This window comes from Symphalangus syndactylus, chromosome 2, assembly GCF_028878055.3.
Source record: "Symphalangus syndactylus isolate Jambi chromosome 2, NHGRI_mSymSyn1-v2.1_pri, whole genome shotgun sequence".
Lineage (NCBI taxonomy): Eukaryota > Metazoa > Chordata > Mammalia > Primates > Hylobatidae > Symphalangus > Symphalangus syndactylus.
In genome coordinates, this window is record NC_072424.2 from 65,532,180 (window position 1) to 65,550,681 (window position 18,502).

The 18,502-nt window shown below is 43.5% G+C and overlaps 1 protein-coding gene across 1 annotated transcript in view; it reads right to left on the reverse strand.

Annotated features, from left to right (window-relative positions):
- Positions 1-1,873: 1,873 nt before the first annotated feature.
- LOC134732663 (uncharacterized) overlaps positions 1,874-18,502 on the reverse strand; it is a 32,665-nt gene continuing 16,036 nt past the window's right edge. The window contains exon 2 of the mRNA XM_063619205.1: positions 1,874-2,121. Within this exon, the coding sequence (XP_063475275.1) occupies positions 2,100-2,121 (22 nt within the window). The 3' untranslated portion in view covers positions 1,874-2,099. The remainder of the gene's footprint in view (positions 2,122-18,502) is intronic.

Sequence of the window (18,502 nt, forward strand, 5' to 3'; positions counted from 1 at the left end):
TTGATAAGAAATAAAGTTGTAGTTTATTGTCTTTGCATAGCTCAAATACTTTGCGGGTACAAAGGGATGAAAGATACATGATTTCATATCTTGGAAATATCACTTTGACTTGTTAATTTCCACACCTGGTCAGGGTGTGATGTGAAAATGAATACTCTTTGTTCTTTTAGTAAATGACATTCTTTTAGTAATGACATATGCTAAAGTATTTATGGGTGGGATATTACTATGTCTCCAATTTGTGATGGCAAAAGATCACTCCTTAGATGGCTTAGCAGTCAGTCTCAAGGGGAAAAACACAACTTTACAGGGTGAAATCTGGGAGTTACCACCTAAGCCCAGTGTCACCAAAAGAGAGACACTAAATTATGTACCTCTTGATATACATATATACATATATACATATGATACATGGGAGTTACTTACATATATATGTATGTATGAAGTACAGCCTTGTGTCTGTATTTGTATCAGCCTTGTATCTGTACAGCCTTGTATCTGAAGTATTGCTGCCAAGGTGTTTAATCTACATTTTTTTTTTTTTTGAGACAGGGTCTTGCTCTGTGCCCAGGCTGGAGTGCAGTGGCACAATCTCGGCTCAATGCAACTCCACCTCCCGGGTTCAAGCGATTCTCCTGTCTCAGCCTCCCAAGTAGCTGGGATTACAGGCACCTCCCACCACTCTTGGCTAATTTTTATATTTTTAGTAGAGATGGGGTTTTGCTATGTTGGCCAGGCTGGTCTCGAACTCCTGACCTCAGGTGATCTGCCCACCTCAGCCTCCCAAAATGCTGGGATTACAGGCGTGAGCCACTGCGCCTGGCCGACAAATAGTCTTAAAATGGGAATACCTGGCCAGGCACGATGGCTCACACCATCTGAAAAAACAAAACAAAACAAACTAGAATACCTAATATAAAGGTTTTACTACACAGGAGGAAGGGGAAGATAGCTACAATCAATGTTCTGTGAGCACTTACCACACGCTAGGTACCATACCACGTGTTGGAGATACTGCAATCAGCAAGTGGCCCCTGCATAGTGGAATGTACTGTCTGGAGTGAAAGACAGACAAAAACATGCAAACAGACAAATAACATAAATAACATGACTTTGGAGAGTAATTCCTCTGATGGAAGAAACAAACAAGCACTACGGAGAAGAACAACAGTTGTGACAGTCAGAAAAGGGATCTCTTTGAAGGCACATGCAGGCTGTGTCTTATAAGAGAAGCAGGGGTCAGCCAGAGGGAAGGTAAAGAGAAGAGCTATCTAAGCAGAAGTAGCTGTGTGCACAGAACTCCTAGTAGGGGAAATGGAATAAGGAAAGCCAATGTGATTCAGGTGTAGTGAGCAAGGAGGACTGTGACGCAGTGTGAACTAGAGAAGTAGCTTTTAGGTCACGGCAAAAAATTTAATTTTTTTCCCCCAAAGCGCAGTGAGTAGCCATATTCCACAGTATTCTTTTTTTTTTTTTTCTTTTCTTTTGTAGACATGGGGTGTCACTATGTTTCCCAGGCCTGTTTTGAATTCCTGGCCTCAAATGATCCTCCTGCCTTGGCCTCACAAAGTGCTGGAATTACAGGCATGAGCCACTGCACCTGGCCAACGATATTCATTAATTCAAGGAAATTCCACTTTTAAGAATACTTAGGGCATTTGCTAATACACTAAAAGCTTAAGAGTCACAACTACATGTCTTATACTCCAGCCGTACTCAACCACTCACTGGGACCCTTTCAGTTCTTCTATTTGGATGCCTCCCACCTGCCAACAGAGCAAACTGATACTCATCTGGGGTATTAGGAATCTATTGCTGTATAACAAATTATCCCAAAAGGTAGTGATCTAAACCAATGATAAACATTTATTACCTCACGGTTTCTGGGGTCGGGAATTCTGAGTGGCTTAGCTGTACGGTTCTAGTTCACGGTCTCACATGCAGTTGCAGTCAAGATGTTGGCTGAGGCTGCAGTCATCCAAAGACCTGACTGGGACTGGAGGAGCCACTTCCAAGATGGCTCACCCACGTGGCTGTTGTGGGCAGGAGGCCTTACTTTCTTGCCATGTAGTCGTCTTCATAGATCTGCTTGAGTGTCCTCATGACATGGCAGCTGACTTCCTTCACAGTGAATGATCCAAGGAAGAGAGTAAACAGGAAACCATAATGCTGGTGATAACCTCATCTTTGAAGTACACTTCTGCCATTCTCTATTAGTGTCACTAGTAGACAGCACAAAGAAGTTGACACCGAGTGCCGTGGCTCATGTCTATAATCCCAGCACTTTGGTAGGCCAAGGAGGGCAAGATCATCTGAGGTCAGGAGTTCGAGACCAGCCTGGCCAACATAGTGACACCCCGTCTCTACTAAAAATACAAAAACTAGCTGAACATGGTGGTGGGTGCCTGTAATCCCAGCTACCTGGGAGGCTGAGTGTCACTAAGTCCATTCCACACTCAAAGGCAGAGGAGTTAAGTTCCACCTCTTGAAAGGAGAAGTATCTAAAAATTTGTGAACATATTTTAAAACTACCACATTTGGTGACCCAGCTCAAATGTCATCTTCTATGTGAAGCCTTTCTTGATTTTCCTGAGCAGACCTAGTCATTCTCTTCTCTCAGTTTTCACAGCATGTCATTTCTATTCCTTATAACTCTTGTCTTGTTAACTGTAATCAATTGATTTATATGCTTGTCCTTCAACTAGCCTGGAAGATCCTTCAGGCCAAGATAATGTGTTTTATTAATCATTTGTATCCTCAATCTGCTCATTAGTGAAATCCTAGGAACACTACGAAATACTACCTTCCACCACTCCTAAGACAAGTTTTTAAAAGACCCCTTCACACTTAATGCTTTTCTTGCTTTTTCATATTCTTGGTTTATTCTCCCTCTCCCTTCTGAACTAGAAGACAACTTCAAAAATAAGACTGTAGTAGTTATCATTTTTTAAAATTCTTTATAATGACAAAGACAATGCTCTGCATTACAGTAATAAATAGATTTTTAAAAGAATTAAATAAGAGAGGCCCCTTTAGAGTTAAAAAAATATTTCTAACTTCTTTAATAATCAGAATATCTGATGGCTATCTTGGTTCTATGTAAACCCTAACGAGAAAAAGATAACCTCAGTTCATAACGCATAAAACATGCAGCACTGAGAAAAAAGACCTCTGAAGTACAGGGGTCTTCTATTCTGGTTTGTTTGCTTCCTTATTGTTTGGGAGAGGAGACAGCTAACAATGAAGCTTTCTTTAGCATTCGGTGGAAAGAACGTCAAGAAATCTTGTTTTTATTTTCTCTTGAAAAATGAGAAGCCACATTCCCTCCCATAGTTACAAAGTATCATCCTGTCCTTGAGCTCAGTTTCTAGAATGTTCTCAATTCAGATGGTTTTTATCTAGATTCAGTTGGAGGCCTGGATGGCCTTGGTTCTGATGACTAGAAATCTTGTGACATTCTCAGAAGTCTTCTGGGGCAGATTTCTTTGGTTTTGGGACAAGATTTGACCAGCCCTGAACCTGTGACAGGCCTGGGAGGGGCAGGGGAAGAAATGAGCAGAACTTGGAACAAGGTCTACACCTCTGCCCCCTTACAACTCGACTAGGAAGTTCTTTCTGATGGTCCCTCATTAAAGAGTCAAGATTACTGCACATTAAAATTTTAAAAAGACAATGGAAGAGCTCCCAGCAAAATAGCCTATATGGCAGTTTAGAGGGTCACTTTCTTCTCAAAAAGAGGAAGTGGATGTAAACCAACTCTTCTCCTTTCTTTCTCTGACCTGTAAAGGCAGAACTGCCTGGACAGGACAAAAATGCCTGATTTTACTGAACAATCCTATTTCTTTCTTTTCTTTTCCTTCCTTTCTTTCTTTCTCTTTCTTTCTTTCTTTTTTTTTCTTTCTCTCTCTCTCTCTTTCTTTTTTTTTTTCGAGACGGAGTTTCGCTCTTGTTGCCCAGGCTGGAGTGCAATGGCACGATCTTGGCTCACTGCAAACTCCATCTCCCGGGTTCAAGCGATTCTTCTGCCTCAGCCTCCCAAATAGCTGGGATCACAGGCGTGCAGCACCACGCCCAGCTAAGTTGTATTTTTAGTAGAGACAGGGTTTCTCCATGTTAGTCAGGCTGGTCTTGAACTTCCAACCTCAGGTGATCCACCCACTTCGGCCTCCTAAAGTGCTGCGATTACAGGCATGAGCCACTGCGCCCGGCCATGGACGATCCTATTTCTTTTTTTATTTTTTTATTATTTTATTTTATTTTTTGAGACAGAGAATTGCTCTGTCACCCAGGCTGGAGTACAGTGGTGCGATCTCAGCTCAAACTGCAGCCTCTGCCTCTTGGGTTCAAGTGATTCTCGTGCCTCAGCCTCCTGAGTAGGTGGGATTACAGGCACCTGCCACCATGCTAGGCTAATTTTTGTATTTTTAGTAGAGATGGGGTTTCACCAAATCGACCAAGCTGGTCTTGAACTCCTGGCCTCAAGTGATCCACCTGCCTCGGCCTCCCAAAGTGCTGGGGTTACAGGTGTGAGCCACTACCCTCAGCCTGGATAATCCTATTTCTTTCCTTTTTTTTTTTTTTTTTTTGAGACAGAGTCTTGCTCTGTTTCCCAGGCTGGAGTGCAGTGGCGTGATCTCGGCTCACTGCAACCTCCGCCTCCTGGGTTCAAGCGATTCTCCTGCCTCAGCCTCCTGAGTAGCTGGGATTACAGGCGCATGCCTCCACGCCTGGCTAATTTTTGTATTTTTAGTAGAGACTGGGTTTCACCATGTTGGTCAGTCAGGCTGATCTCGAACACCTGACCTCGTGATCCACCTGCCTCAGCCTCCCAAAGTGCTGGGATTACAGGCGTAAGCCACCACATCCTGGCTGACAGTCCTAATTCTAAGAAGGTGATCCACTCATGCTGAATCAGATAACACAGTAAGCTCACAGTGGCCCTCAAACAATGGTCATTGCTCTGATAGTTATAATGCTAATGTTGGTTAGGTTCTCTGATACTGGGACAACCAGGCTGTGATCAAATCCTGGGGGACCTCTTCAGCAGGAGAGCAAATAGGTTCTGAAGGAAGAGTCAGAGAATCTGGATTTCATGGCATTTATTTGTCCTGAATGCATTCAATTTTTTTTAATTTTCTTTTGAGACAGGTTCTCAATCTTTTACACAGGCTGGAGTACATTGACATGATCATGGCTCACTGCAGCCTCTACCTCCTGGCTCAGGTGATTCTCCCACCTCAGCCTCCCTGGTAGGTGGGACTACAGGCACGTGCCACCATGCTCGCCTAATTTTTTATTTTTTGTAGGGCTGAGGTTTTGCCATGTTGCCCAGGCTGGTCTCAAACTCCTGGGCTCAAATGATCCTCCCACGTCAGCCTCTCAAAGTGTTGGGATTATAGGCAAAAGCTATTGCACCCAACTCACATTCACATTTTACATGTCTCAATTAAACAGCCTACCAAACTTGGAAGGAAGAACTAGGCTTTCAAAGATGTTTGAAAGAGGTACATCCTGGGAAACCTCCCCTTCCTCTCAGTATGGAGGAGGCTTCTAAGGGAGGAGGTCACCTCCATCCTTCCTAGAGAGAACAGAAGACACAAGGGTGTTTGTTTCACCTAGGAGATGACAGCACAAATTACTGTTTTCTCTGTTAACAAATTTCTGAAACATGTTAGTGCTTTGTCTGTTGCCTGAAAGGGTGGAGGGCAGAGAATAAAACTGCAAATTGCTAGTTAGGTATCCAGGATTCCAGTTTTAAGAAATCTGGAATTCATGATTATGTTACGTGTAATTTCAAATTTAATGTTAAATCTGGAAAATCTAAAATCTTTGTGACAACAAATTAAATGACAAATGAACTTGAAAATAAATGCAGAAAGATCAAGAGTTAAAAAAAATTCAGTTAATCCACTGTCTGTTTACCTTGTGGCTCTCTTTTCTAAGTTAACGGGAAAATATTTAATCACATGCCTTTAATTAAAGCTCTGTACCCGTGGAGAAGCACAAGTAGGGTTTGTTTCACTTAGGCAAGAATGTCCAATGGTTCAGTTGCTAGAAAATTGATATTTAATAACATCTAGCGATGTTAACATTCTAGAAGAGATTCCCATTTTGTTAAAAGTTGTGGAGAAAAAAACTGAACCTTACTGAGGGGGAAACAGCCTTCAATATCTTTTCTTCTTCTTCTCCTCCTCCTCCTCCTCCTCCTCCTCCTCCTCCTCCTCCTCCTCCTCTTCCTCCTCCTCCTTCTCCTCCTCCTCTTCCTCCTTCTCCTCCTCCTCCTCCTCCTTCTCCTCCTCCTCCTCTTCCTCCCTCTTCTCCTCCCTCTCCTCCTCCTCCTTCTCCCTCTCCTCCTCCTCCTCCTTTTCCTCCTTTAGGTTTCTTCTCTTTCACAGTAGTTATTACTGGTGTATTAACTTAGCCTGAGCATATTCAACATAATTGTCTGAGTGGGATGGACACTCTGAGATCCATTTGTGAGAAACACAGACTAATTTCATTAACTACCCCAAACCAACCTGCAGATGTCATATGATAAACAGACCAGAGGCAAGGTCCTGTGTCATGGGGGAAGGCACCACATTGGGCTGGCAACCAGGGATCCTGCTTCTAGCCCAATTTTCCTGGGAACAATCTATATAATCCAGGTAAGGTCATTCATTTCTCTGGGCCTCAGTGTGCCTCTCTAGAACTTCAGTGGGTTAACTAGATGGCTGATAATATGTAGCTAATATTTGGTGAGTCTTGCAGCTCTGCACATGGCCAGATACCCTGACGTCCAATGTGGTATACAGCACAGGCTCCAGGGCAAGACTGGGTTCACTCAGACTGACTCTTAGGTGAGTGTGCTCACTGCCTCATTCTTCAGCCTTCACATCTATAAAATGGGGATGATCATAGACCCTACATTATAGGACTGCTACAGGTCTAAATGTGATATTATAACTAAATCCCTTAGAATACAGCCTAGCATAAATGTTTGCTGACATTTGATTTAAAAAAAAATGCCTTTCTGGCTGGGCGCTGTGGTTCACGCCTGTAATCCCAGCACTTTAAGAGGCTGAGGTGGGCAGATCACTTGAGGTCAGGAGTTTGAGACCAACCTGGCCAACATGATGAAACCCTCTCTCTACTAAAAATACAAAAATTAGCCAGGCATGGTGGCAGGCGCCTGTAATCCCAGCTACTTGGGAGGCTGAAATAGGAGAATCATTTGAACCCAGGAGGCAGAAGTTGCAGTGAACTGAGATCATGCCACTGCACTCCAGCCTGGGTGACAGAGTGAGACTCTGTCTCTAATAATAATAATAATAATAACAATAATAATAATTTTAAAAATGCCTGTCTTTCCAGATGGATTTTTCTGAGTTTAATACTTTTGCCTGGTCACCAACACCACCTGTCTGGAGGGTCCATATGTGCCCTGTGAATATTTTGTGACTTTTATCATCCCGTGGAAGTGTTTGATGAATGTTCTGCATGGCTATTAGAGTTCTAATTTTCAAACTGTGAAAAAAGAGAAATTTGGTAGGAAAAAAGCCCTAGGCTTTAAATACCTCTAACAGTTTTTGGTTTTAATTTCATGCAGAGTGGCTGCTGTTCAATCACATTAAGTTCAAGATCTGAAGATTGAGTAGCAGGATCTGAGGGGAGATATTAGAAATGCTGATAGCCCCCATGGTCTTACAAGTCATTAGATCTTTCCCAGACCCCAGCTCAAAGGCATTTACTCATCCACTTATCTATTCTTTCACCCACAAGCTTATATTGAGCACTTGCTATGTGTTAGTCACTGTACAAAGTAAATAATACATGGTTCCTCCTTTTGAAGAGCTCAGAGCTTATGAGGAAGACAGATGAACAAATGTGTGAATTACCAAAGTGGTAACTGTTGCTACAAAGACATAAAACCAAGCAATTAATTGTGCCTGGGGGAGCCAGGACGTGACAACTGAAGTGGGCTGTGAATGGCAAGTGAAACCTATGTGTGTGTGATTGTCTGTCTTTGTCTGTCTGAGTATTATGGGCAGGGGGAAGAGCAAAGGCCTTGTGAAAGGCATTGAGGCCTGTTGGGAGGCACAATCTACATGCTTTGGAAATAAGAAGCTTTTTTTAACTAGCAGGAAAAAGAAGGGAAACCACCCCATCTAACTTCCCACCTTCCTTCAGGGAAGAGAGAATTTATATTAGATGTACTGATGATAAAGGGAATATACCCATAAGGTATTTAAATGTTAAGTCTTAAACTTAAAAGTAGGAGCATAGGCCGGGCATGGTGGCTCATGCCTGTAATCCCAGCACTTTGGGAGGCTGAGGCAGGTAGATCACTTGAGGCCAGGAGTTCAAGACCAGCCTGGTCAATGCGATGAAACCCTGTCTCTAATAAAAAAATTAGCTGGCTGTTGTGGCACACACCTGTAGTCCCAGCTACTCCAGAGGCTGAAACACAAGAATCGCTTAAACCCAGGAGGTGGAGGTTGGAGCGAGCTGAGATTGCACCGCTGCACTCTAGCCTGGGTGACAGAGTAAGACTCAAAAAAAAAAAGAAAAAAAAATGTAAGAGGCAGAGGTTGCAGTGAGCTGAGATTGAACCACTGCATTCCAGCCTGGGTGACAGAGTGAGTCTCAAAAAAAGAAAAAAGGCCAGGTGCGGTGGCTCAAGCCTGTAATCCCAGCACTTTGGGAGGCTGAGGCGGGCAGATCATGAGGTCAGGAGATTGAGACCATCTTGGCCAACATGGTGAAACCCCGTCTCTGCTAAAAATACAAAAATTAGCTGGGCGTGGTGGCATGTGCCTATAATCTCAGCTACTAGGGAGGCTGAGGCAGGAAAATCACTTGAACCCAGGAGGTGGAGGTTGCAGTGAGCCGAGATTGTGCCACCGCACTCCAGCCTGGCGACAGAATGAGACTCCATCTCAAAAAAAGAAAAAAAAAAAAGAGAAAAGAAAAAAAAGTAGGAGCATAATGATTTTGAGTCCCTCCAAAAGAAACTGGTATAGGCACAAAGCAGCTAAATTCTTCCCAAAATGTATGCAGTACAGGATGACATCTACAATTCTCAAAAAGTCTCTTTTGGCCGGACACAGTGGCTCACGCCTGTAATCCTAGCACTTTGGGAGGGCAAGTCGGGCGGATCACCTGAAGTCAGGAGTTCAAGACCAGCCTGGCTAACATGGTGAAATCCCGTCTCTACTAAAATTACAAAAATTAGTCGGGAGTGGTTATGCGTGCCTGTAATCTCAGCTACCCAGGAGACTGAGGCGGGAGAATCACTGGAACCCAGCAAAAAAATTTTGAGACAGAGTCTCGCTCTGTCGCCCAGGCTGGAGTGCAGTGGTACGATCTCGGCTCACTGCAAGCTCCGCCTCCAGGTTCATGCCATGCTCCCGCCTCAGCCTCCTGAGTAGCTGGGACCACAGGCGCCCGCCACCAGGCCCAGCTAATTTTTTTGTATTTTTAGTAGAGACAGAGTTTCACCGTGTTAGCCAAGATAGTCTCTATCTCCTGACCTCGTGATCCGCCGCCTCGGCCTCCCAAAGTGCTGGGATTACAGGCGTGAGCCACCGCGCCTGGCCAAAAAAAAAAAAAAAAAAAAGGCCTTTTAAAGGCAGGCTTGTGAGAAGGTAAAGAGAAATAATGTGAAAATATGGAAGATAAACTCACTCTAGGAGTTTAGAAGCCTGCAAAATCAGTATAATGAGCACTCATATCCCTAGCACCAGGATTCAGCAATCATTACATTTTTCCATTTCACCATATTTGATTCACATATATGTATATGTGTATATATACATTTTCAGAACATTTTAAAGAAAATTACAGATATTTTATACCGCAATACTTTAACACACATGCACACATTTCCAAAAATTAAAGATGCTCTCCTTCATACCCAGACAGCAGTATCACATCTAAGACAATAAAAAATAATTCCCAGGCTGGGCGTGGTGGCTCATGCCTATAATCCCAGCACTTTGGGAAGCCAAGGCGGGCGGATCACCTGAGGTCGGGAGTTTGAGCCAGCCTGACCAACATGGAAAAACCCCATCTCTACTAAAAATACAAAATTAGCTGGCGTGGTAGAGGATGCCTGTAATCCCAGCTACTCAGGAGGCTGAGGCAGGAGAATCGCTTGAACGCAGAGGCAGAGGTTGCGGTGAGCCGAGATCACGCTCTTTAGCCTGGGCAACAAGAGCAAAACTACGTCTCAAAAAAAAAAAAAAAAATCCCTAATTTCCAATGTGGGGTCCATATTTATGTTTCTGTATCGTCCCCAAACTATCTTTTATAGCTCTTTTTTGACAAGACATTTATGTATTTTTAATGGGTGGCATGTTTTGGGCACATTTTGGGCACGGACAAGTCTAATTTCTACTTCGAACTGTGTTTTGCACCCTACCAGATTTCTTTGAATCCTGAAATATCACTTGGGCTTGTCTAAGTACAGCTCAATGGCTGCAAATTTGTGTATTCACATAAATACACAAGTGAAATAGGATTAATCTGCTAAGTAAAGCTAAAGAAAAGGAGAGCTGGGGTTTAGAAACAGTGACAGTCTAAGAACTAGGTCGGTCTGCCTTTTTTCTAATAGATTGCCCTAGGGAGATTAAATTGATTGTAAAACAAAAACGCTAACAGATGATACTCAACTTTTCCTCTTGACACTCCACAGTGGACTTGGGTATTTTAATCAGATGTTAGGAAATAAAAAAAGTGGGCACAGTGGCTCATGCCTGTAATCCCAGCACTTTGGGAGGCCAAGGCAGGTGGATAGCTTGAGGCCAGGAGTTTGAGACCAGCCTGGCTAATATGATGAAACCCCATCTCTACTAAAAATACAAAAGTTGGCCGGGCGCGGTGGCTCAAGCCTGTAATCCCAGCACTTTGGGAGGCCGAGGCGGGCGGATCACGAGGTCAGGAGATCGAGACCATCCTGGCTAACATGGTGAAACCCTGTCTCTACTAAAAATACAAAATATTAGCCGGGTGTGTTGGCGGGCGCCTGTAGTCCCAGCTACTCGGGAGGCTGAGGCAGGAGAATGGCGTGCACCCGGGAGGCGGAGCTTGCAGTGAGCCGAGATCGCGCCACTGCACTCCAGCCTGGGCGACAGAGCAAGACTCCGTCTCAAAAAAAAAAAAAAAAAAAAAATACAAAAGTTAGCTGGGTGTGGTGGCGCGTGCCTGTAATCCCACCTACTCCAGAGGCTGAGGCAGGAGAAACGCTTCAACCCGGGAAGCAGAGGTTGCAGTGAGCCGAGATTGCGCCATTGCACTCCAGCCTGGGAGTCCCAGTGAGACGCTGCTTCGAAAGGAAAAAAAAGAAAAAAAAGTGAAGCAAGAACATTCTGACTGCCTTTGAAAACCATTTTATCCCACCTCTCCTCACCATCTCCCACCGCCCAGGATTCAATCAGTGCTGTGGTTACTCCTGCCAGACTTTGCACCCCTGGCTCTGGCCATCCTCTGATTAAGTTGCCTGGCCTGAAGGTGCTCTGATTCTGGAAAACATGAGAAATATCCATTTCTACTAGGAGAACTGAATCAATGGTTAAATGGAGAAGACTTACTGATAGTATAAGAAAAGGATTTTGGATCTAATGATATATATTTAAAAATGTTTGAAATAATCTCCAATTTACAAAAAAGTTATACAATAGAATTCTTTTTCCAGAACCATGACAATAATTTGCCAGTCCAACCTGATTCCTCATAATACCTCAATACTTTATTTTCCTATATAACCACAATACAACCACCAAAATTAGGAAATTAACACTGATACATTACTACCATCTAATTCTCAGATCAAATTCAAGTTTTGCCAAATTCCTTTAGAGCAAAAAGATTCAGTTCAGAATCACATGTGGCCTTCAGCTGTCATGTCTGTTTAATCTTCTCCAGTCTGGAGGAATTCCTCAGTCATTACTTGGCTTTATGGCCTTAAAACTTTTGACAAATATGGACCAGTTGTTTTGTTTAATGCCCCTCAGTTCAGTTTTGTCAGATGTTTCCTCGTGATTAAGTTCAGGTTGTGTATCTTTGGCAGGAATATCACAGAGGGGATGCTGTGTTTTCCTCATCGCATCGTATCAGATGGCATCCTATTTTCATTTGTTCCATTACTGATAATATTCACTCTGATCACCTGACAAAAATGTTATCTGCCAATTTGTTTTGCTATAAAGCTATTCTTTCCTTTTGTAAAATAATTAATTAGTATTTTGTGGAGTGATGCTTTGAAACTAGCTAAATGTCCCATTCTTTTTTTTTTTTTTTTTTTTTTGACACAAGGTCTTGCTCTGTCGCCCAGGCTGGAGTGCAGTGGTGCTCCTTGCAACCTTGACCTCCCAGACTCAAACAATTCTCCCACCTCAACCTCCCAAGTAGCTGGGACTACTGGCACACGCCACCATACCCAGCTAATTTTTGTATTTTTGGTAGAGACGGGGTTTCACCATGTTGCTCAGGCTGGTCTCAAGCTCCTGGGCTCCAGCAATCTGCCTACTTTGGCCTCCCAAAGCTCTGGGATTACAGGTGTGAGCCACTGGCATGGCCTTAAATGTCCCTTTTTTTTTTCTTTTAATTTTTCCATAAGATATTCCAGTACAGGTGGTATTTGGTTGCATGTGTTAAGTTCTTCAGTGGTGCTTTGTGAGATTTTGGTGCACCCATCATCTGAAAATGTCCCATTCTTAAACAAACATTTAATTTTTACTTGTTAATTTATATCATTAGGGACTCATGTCTCTATTTTATTCAATGGTTTATAATGTATTACTCTTATTATTTATTTTGATGCAAGTTGTCTCTGATTTGTCTAATGCCAGCCTCTTCAAGCTGACTCCTGTGTCCTTTTGACAAGCCCTCACCATGCTGAGAACTTCTTGCTTTCTGACATGAAAATATATTCCAGGTGGCCGGGCACAGTAGCTCACACTTGTAATCCCAGCACTTTGTGAGTCCAAGGCGGCACATCATCTGAGGTCAGGAGTTCAAGACCAGCCTAACCAACATGGAGAAACCCCATCTCTACTACAAATAAAAAATCAGCTAGACCTAGTGGCGCATGCCTGTAATCCCAGCTACTCAGGAGGCTGAGGCAAGAGATTGCTTGAACCTGGGAGGTGGAGGTTGCGGTGAGCTGAGATGGTGCCATTGCACTCCAGCCTGGGCGACAAGAGTGAAACTCTGTCTAAACAAAAAAAAAAAAAGAAAAAGAAAAAATAAAATATATTCCAGGCTTGTCTTGTATTTCTCCTGTCTCAGCCCTGAATCAGCCATTCCTCTGAAGAGCCACGGTTCCTTTTAATGGAGAAAGGTATTTATCAGCTAGGTGTGCTCATTGCTATTGGGGTATTGCATCTCCCAAGAGATCTCACTGGACAGAACTAGCCAATATAACAGCATGTGTATTACAAACTTAATGGCTTAAAGCAACACAAATTCATCATCTTCTAGTTCTGAAGGTTAGAAGCCCTAAAATCAAGGTGTCAGCATGGCTGTTCTTTCTGGAGACTCCAGGAGGGCATCCCTTTTCTTCCATTTTCCAGCTTCTAGAAGCCGCCTACCTTCCTTAGCTTGTGGCCCCTTCCTCCATTTGCAGAGCTAACAGCATAGAATTCTCAAATTAACATCTGTCTCTTTCACTTCTGCTTCTGTTGTCGAATCTCCTTCTCTGACGCTGACCCCCCTCCCTCCCTCTTTTTTTTTTTTTTTTTTTTTTTTGAGACAGAGTATCACTCCCATTGCCCAGGTTGGAGTGCAGTGCTGTAATCACAGCTCATTGCAGCCTTTTCATCCCAGGCTCAGGTGATCCTCCCAGCTCAGCTTCCCTAGTAGCTGGGACTACAAGCATGTGCCACCATGCAAGTCTAATTTTTGTATTTTTAGTAGAGATGGGGTTTCACCACATTATCCAGGATGGTCTCAAATTCCTAGGCTCAAGCGATTCCCCCATCTCGGCCTCCCAAAGTGCTGGGATCATAGGCGTAAGCCACAGTGCCCGCCCTCTGCCTCCCTCTTATAAGGACTCTTGTTATTATATTGGACCTACCCAGATAATCCAGGATAACTTTATCTCAAGTTTCTTGACTTAATCTTACCTGAAAAGTCTCTTTTGCCGTGTAACGTAACATGTTCACAGGTTTTGGAAATTAGGACACAGGCATCTTTGGGGGTCTATTATTCTACCTTCTACAATATGTATGTATGTATGCATGCACACATTTCTATATTTATTTCTATATCTATATAAATATATTGAAGACCATAACATCATTTAGATACTTCCAATTTCAACTGGACAACTACAGGGTTCATTCCAGATTTCTGTTTCAATATTTGTGACTCCCTCCTCCAACAATGGGAAACCTGGCTTTCATTATCCTTAATAAGTTACTTATTTGACTAAACTCTATGTAACTAGTGTCCTATTCCCCTTCTGTTCTCTTACCCTGGGAATGTCCTCCCACTCTGCCTGGACTCTGAAACTTTATACCCAGCCACCCTTCCATGGGGACACCCTCTTCACTCCACTGGGATTCTGCCACCCCAAGCCAGGCTGCCCCTGCAGGAACACTGTCCTATCCTGTTCAGTCTCTGACACCACACAGCAACCAGCCCTCCTGTGCAGACACTTTTCTCACCCTGCTGGGGCTCCAATACCCAGCTCTGGACCACGGTGGCTTCCTTCATTAGTCACAGATGTTATCCTGCTCTGCCCCACCTAAAGGCTTTAGCACCAAATTGCTGAGAGGGAAGGGAAGGGAAGGGAAGAAAATTCCAAATGACATATTTTTGGGAGTGAGAAAGGGGGCACTGAACCTTGATCCAAACAAGGATGGGAAATGTGGAATGCTGAGCAGGGAGAAGCAGGGAGATGAAGTGGAAGTTAGTACACAATAGAGGGCTTGGGGCTTGAATAAATATCGGCTATTGGAGTGGGTCCCTGTTCTTGGGCCTGTTTGCGTGTTTGAGGACTCGACTCATATTTTTCTGGGCTGAGAATGCTGCCACCAGCCTGGAGCCTCATCAAACCACTTTTTATTAAAAAACCACCCGTTGGCTCCTGTTGTTTTTTATGCTGATTAAGAACACCGACTTGGCTAAATGAACAAGGGGGCTGATTGTTGCTCTGTCTCTTGAAGCAGGAGAGGCTTTTGATCTAGTTGAGTGGGAGTTTATGTTTGAGGTACTTTAAAAAATGAAATTTGGAGATAAGCTTATGAACTGAATTTGAACTTTATTTTAAGCTCATTGAACAGAAATGTTTTAGATCCCTTTAATCTGAAAAAGGCCCATTGCAATTGCCCTTTTAATCTCTTATTTTTCTTTAAGATAAAGCTTCTTCTCAAATTGCTTACTATTTATCTACGTACTGAGAAGGGAAAAATAAACTTAAATTTAAAGACGTTTGGATATTTTTCTTTCTCCGAGGATAGGAAACATGGCTCGGGTGCCTTCTCTCTCCACCCTGGCACCCAGAGCAAGGATGTTGCTCATTAGTGACTAAGTAGGACCAGTGTCTCAGGTGGCAATCTGGGAGCAAGCTCAGCTTCACAATGGGGGATTGTGGGTTGGTTGCACAGAAAGCAGAAGCTTGTGGGTTCTAATCTCAGTTCCTCCATTGGCTTCTGGGTGGCTTTAGGTGAGTCATTTAATTTCCACATGTTTGGTTTGCCACATCTGCCACATGGAGCTAATGATACTCCTCATCCACTTGTTTCACAGGGATGTTGTAAGGGCTGATTAATGTACAGGGTGGCCAAACACTGCATATGTATGATGAGCTAAGAAAAGTAAGATAATGAGCCCAGAAACCTTTTCAAATTAGGGGTGATCTTTTCCTTTAGGAATGAGCTATGCTTATGATGCTGATTTTTTTTTTTTTTTTTTTTTCCTGAGTCGGAGTTTCACTCTTGTTGCCCAGGCTGGAGTGCAGTGGTGTGATCTCAGCTCACTGCAACCTCTGCCTCCTGGGTTCAAGTGATTCTCCTGCCTCAGCCTTCTGAGTAGCTGGGATTACAGGCGTGTGTCACCATGCCCCAGCTAATTTTTGTATTGTAAATAGAGACGGAGTTTTCCCATGTTGGCCAGGCTGGTCTCAAACTCCTGACCTCCGATGATCCGCCAGCCTCTGCCTCCCAAAGTGCTGGGATTATACGCATGAGCCACACGTCCAGGCTTTTTTGTTTTTGTTTTTGTGTTGCACTCTCTGGCCGGAGCTGGAGTGGGGTGGTGTGATCTCGGCTCACTGCAACCGCTGCTTCCCACGTTCAAATGATTCTCCTGCCTCAGCTTCCCTAGTAGTTGGGATTACAGTCGTGCGCTACTGTACCTGGCTAATTTTTGTATTTTTAGTAGAGATGGGGTTTTGCCATATTGGCCAGGCTGGTCTCAAACTCTCGGCCTTAAGTGACCCGCCCGTCTCAGGCCTCCCAAAGTGCTGGGATTACAGGTGAGCCACTGTGACCAGCCATAGCATTTTTTTTTTAACCATTTCTCTGTCTTATTAATTTAACTCATGCTATTATTAATTATGTACATAATAATATGTTTGGCTTAACATGGATGACATCATTCACTTCAATATATTTTTGTTTGCTTCCTATGTGCCTGACACTCTCTGTATTAGAATTAAAAACCTAAGTGAAAGCCAAATTATAGGAAGGTCAGGAAATGGGAAATATTTATGAGCAAATTCATGCTTATATTTCTTTTGTTAACTCTGAAGATTTATTTGTTTGAACATACACTTCTGCCTGGTGGCTCACACCCGTAATCCTAGCACTTTGGGAGTCCGAGGCAGGCGGGTCACCTGAAGTCAGGAGTTTGAAACCAGCCTGGCCAACATGGTGAAACCCCGTCTCTACTAAAAATACAAAAAAATAAGCTGGGCATGGTGGCACATGCCTGTAATCCCAGCTACTTCGGAGGCTGAGGCCGGAGAATTGCTTGAATTTGGGAGGCAGAGACTGCAGTGAGCCGAGATCGTGCTACTGCACTCCAGCCTGCGCGACAGAGCGAGACTCTGTCTCAAAAAAAAAAAAAAAAAAAAAAAAAAAAGCCGGGTGCAGTGGTTCACACCTGTAATCCCAGCACTTTGGGAGGCTGACACGGGTAGATAATCTGAGGTTCGAGACCAGCATGGCCAACATGGTGAAACCTGTCTCCACTAAAAATGCAAAAATTAGCCAGGTGTGGTGATGGGCGGACTCCCAAAGTGCTAGGATTACAGGCGTGAGCCACCGGGCTGAAGTGTAATCCCAGCTACTTGGGAGGCTGAGGCAGGAGAATTGCTTGAACCCAGGAGGCAGAGGTTGCAGTGAGTGGAGATCACACCACTGCACTCCAGCCTGGGTGACAGAGCAAGACTCCATCTCAAAAAATAAAATAAAATAAAATAAAATAAAATAAAATAAAATAAAATAATTAAACATATCTGAGAAAAGCTGAGCTGTGGTTTCCTGAGTATTGATAAAGGATAAACCTTAGTTTTTGAAAGGAAGGGCTCCCCAGTAGCCAACTTCTAGAATGACAGTCCTCCTAAAGACATCATCTTCCACTTAATGAATTTCCATATAGCAGTTCCTTGCTAAAAAGGACATTAACCTAAATTAGCTTGCCCTTTTACTGTGTCAAGCACATATTAAAAATGAACATAATCGGCCAGGCGCGGTGGCTCACGCCTGTAATCCCAGCATTTTGGGAGGCCGAGGCGGGCGGATCATGAGGTCAAGAGATCGAGACCATCCTGGCCAACATGCTGAAACCCTGTCTCTACTAAAAATACAAAAATTAGCCAGGCGTGGTGGCAGGCGCCTGTAGTCCCAGCTACTCGGGAGGCTGAGGCAGGAGAATCGCTTGAACCTGGGAGGTGGAGCTTGCAGTGAGCCGAGATTGTGCCACTGCACTCCAGCCTCGCAACAGAGCAAGACTCCGTCTCCAAAAAAAAAGAAAAGAAAAAAAATTAACGTAATCAGTATATCCTCAAAATAGGGAAGTTAAACCAGATTGCACATGAACTGAAAACTAAACTGAAAATGATTATTTCATACTCCTGAAAAACCCTTATTTACATGCATGTGGAAATAACTGGTCTTCATGGCATCCTCCTACCCCATGCAGATGGTCACTGTGTTCAATGGCACTGTCTTTGAACATGCTGTAGCAGGAAAGCTTCATGCTTTTATATCAACCAGGGCTGACATCTAAGTTCAAAATGCCAAGGGAAAAGTAAAAAACACAAAATAATACAAAACAGAGAGGGAAATAAGGTTTTGGCATCTTTGTTTCCAGTTGTTGGCTTTGGCTCTGAGTAGGGCTTCTGGTTGGCGGCTGTAGGGAAACTTTTGGACTATTTTCCACAGACTGAACAGGCCACATGAAATTTCTATTATTACTTCAATCTTGGCTGACTCTAGCAAAACTGACTGCCTTATATCCCTTGTCCTGGAAGCATGTCATTTCTAAGGGTAGCTGTAGTTCATGAGAACACCCC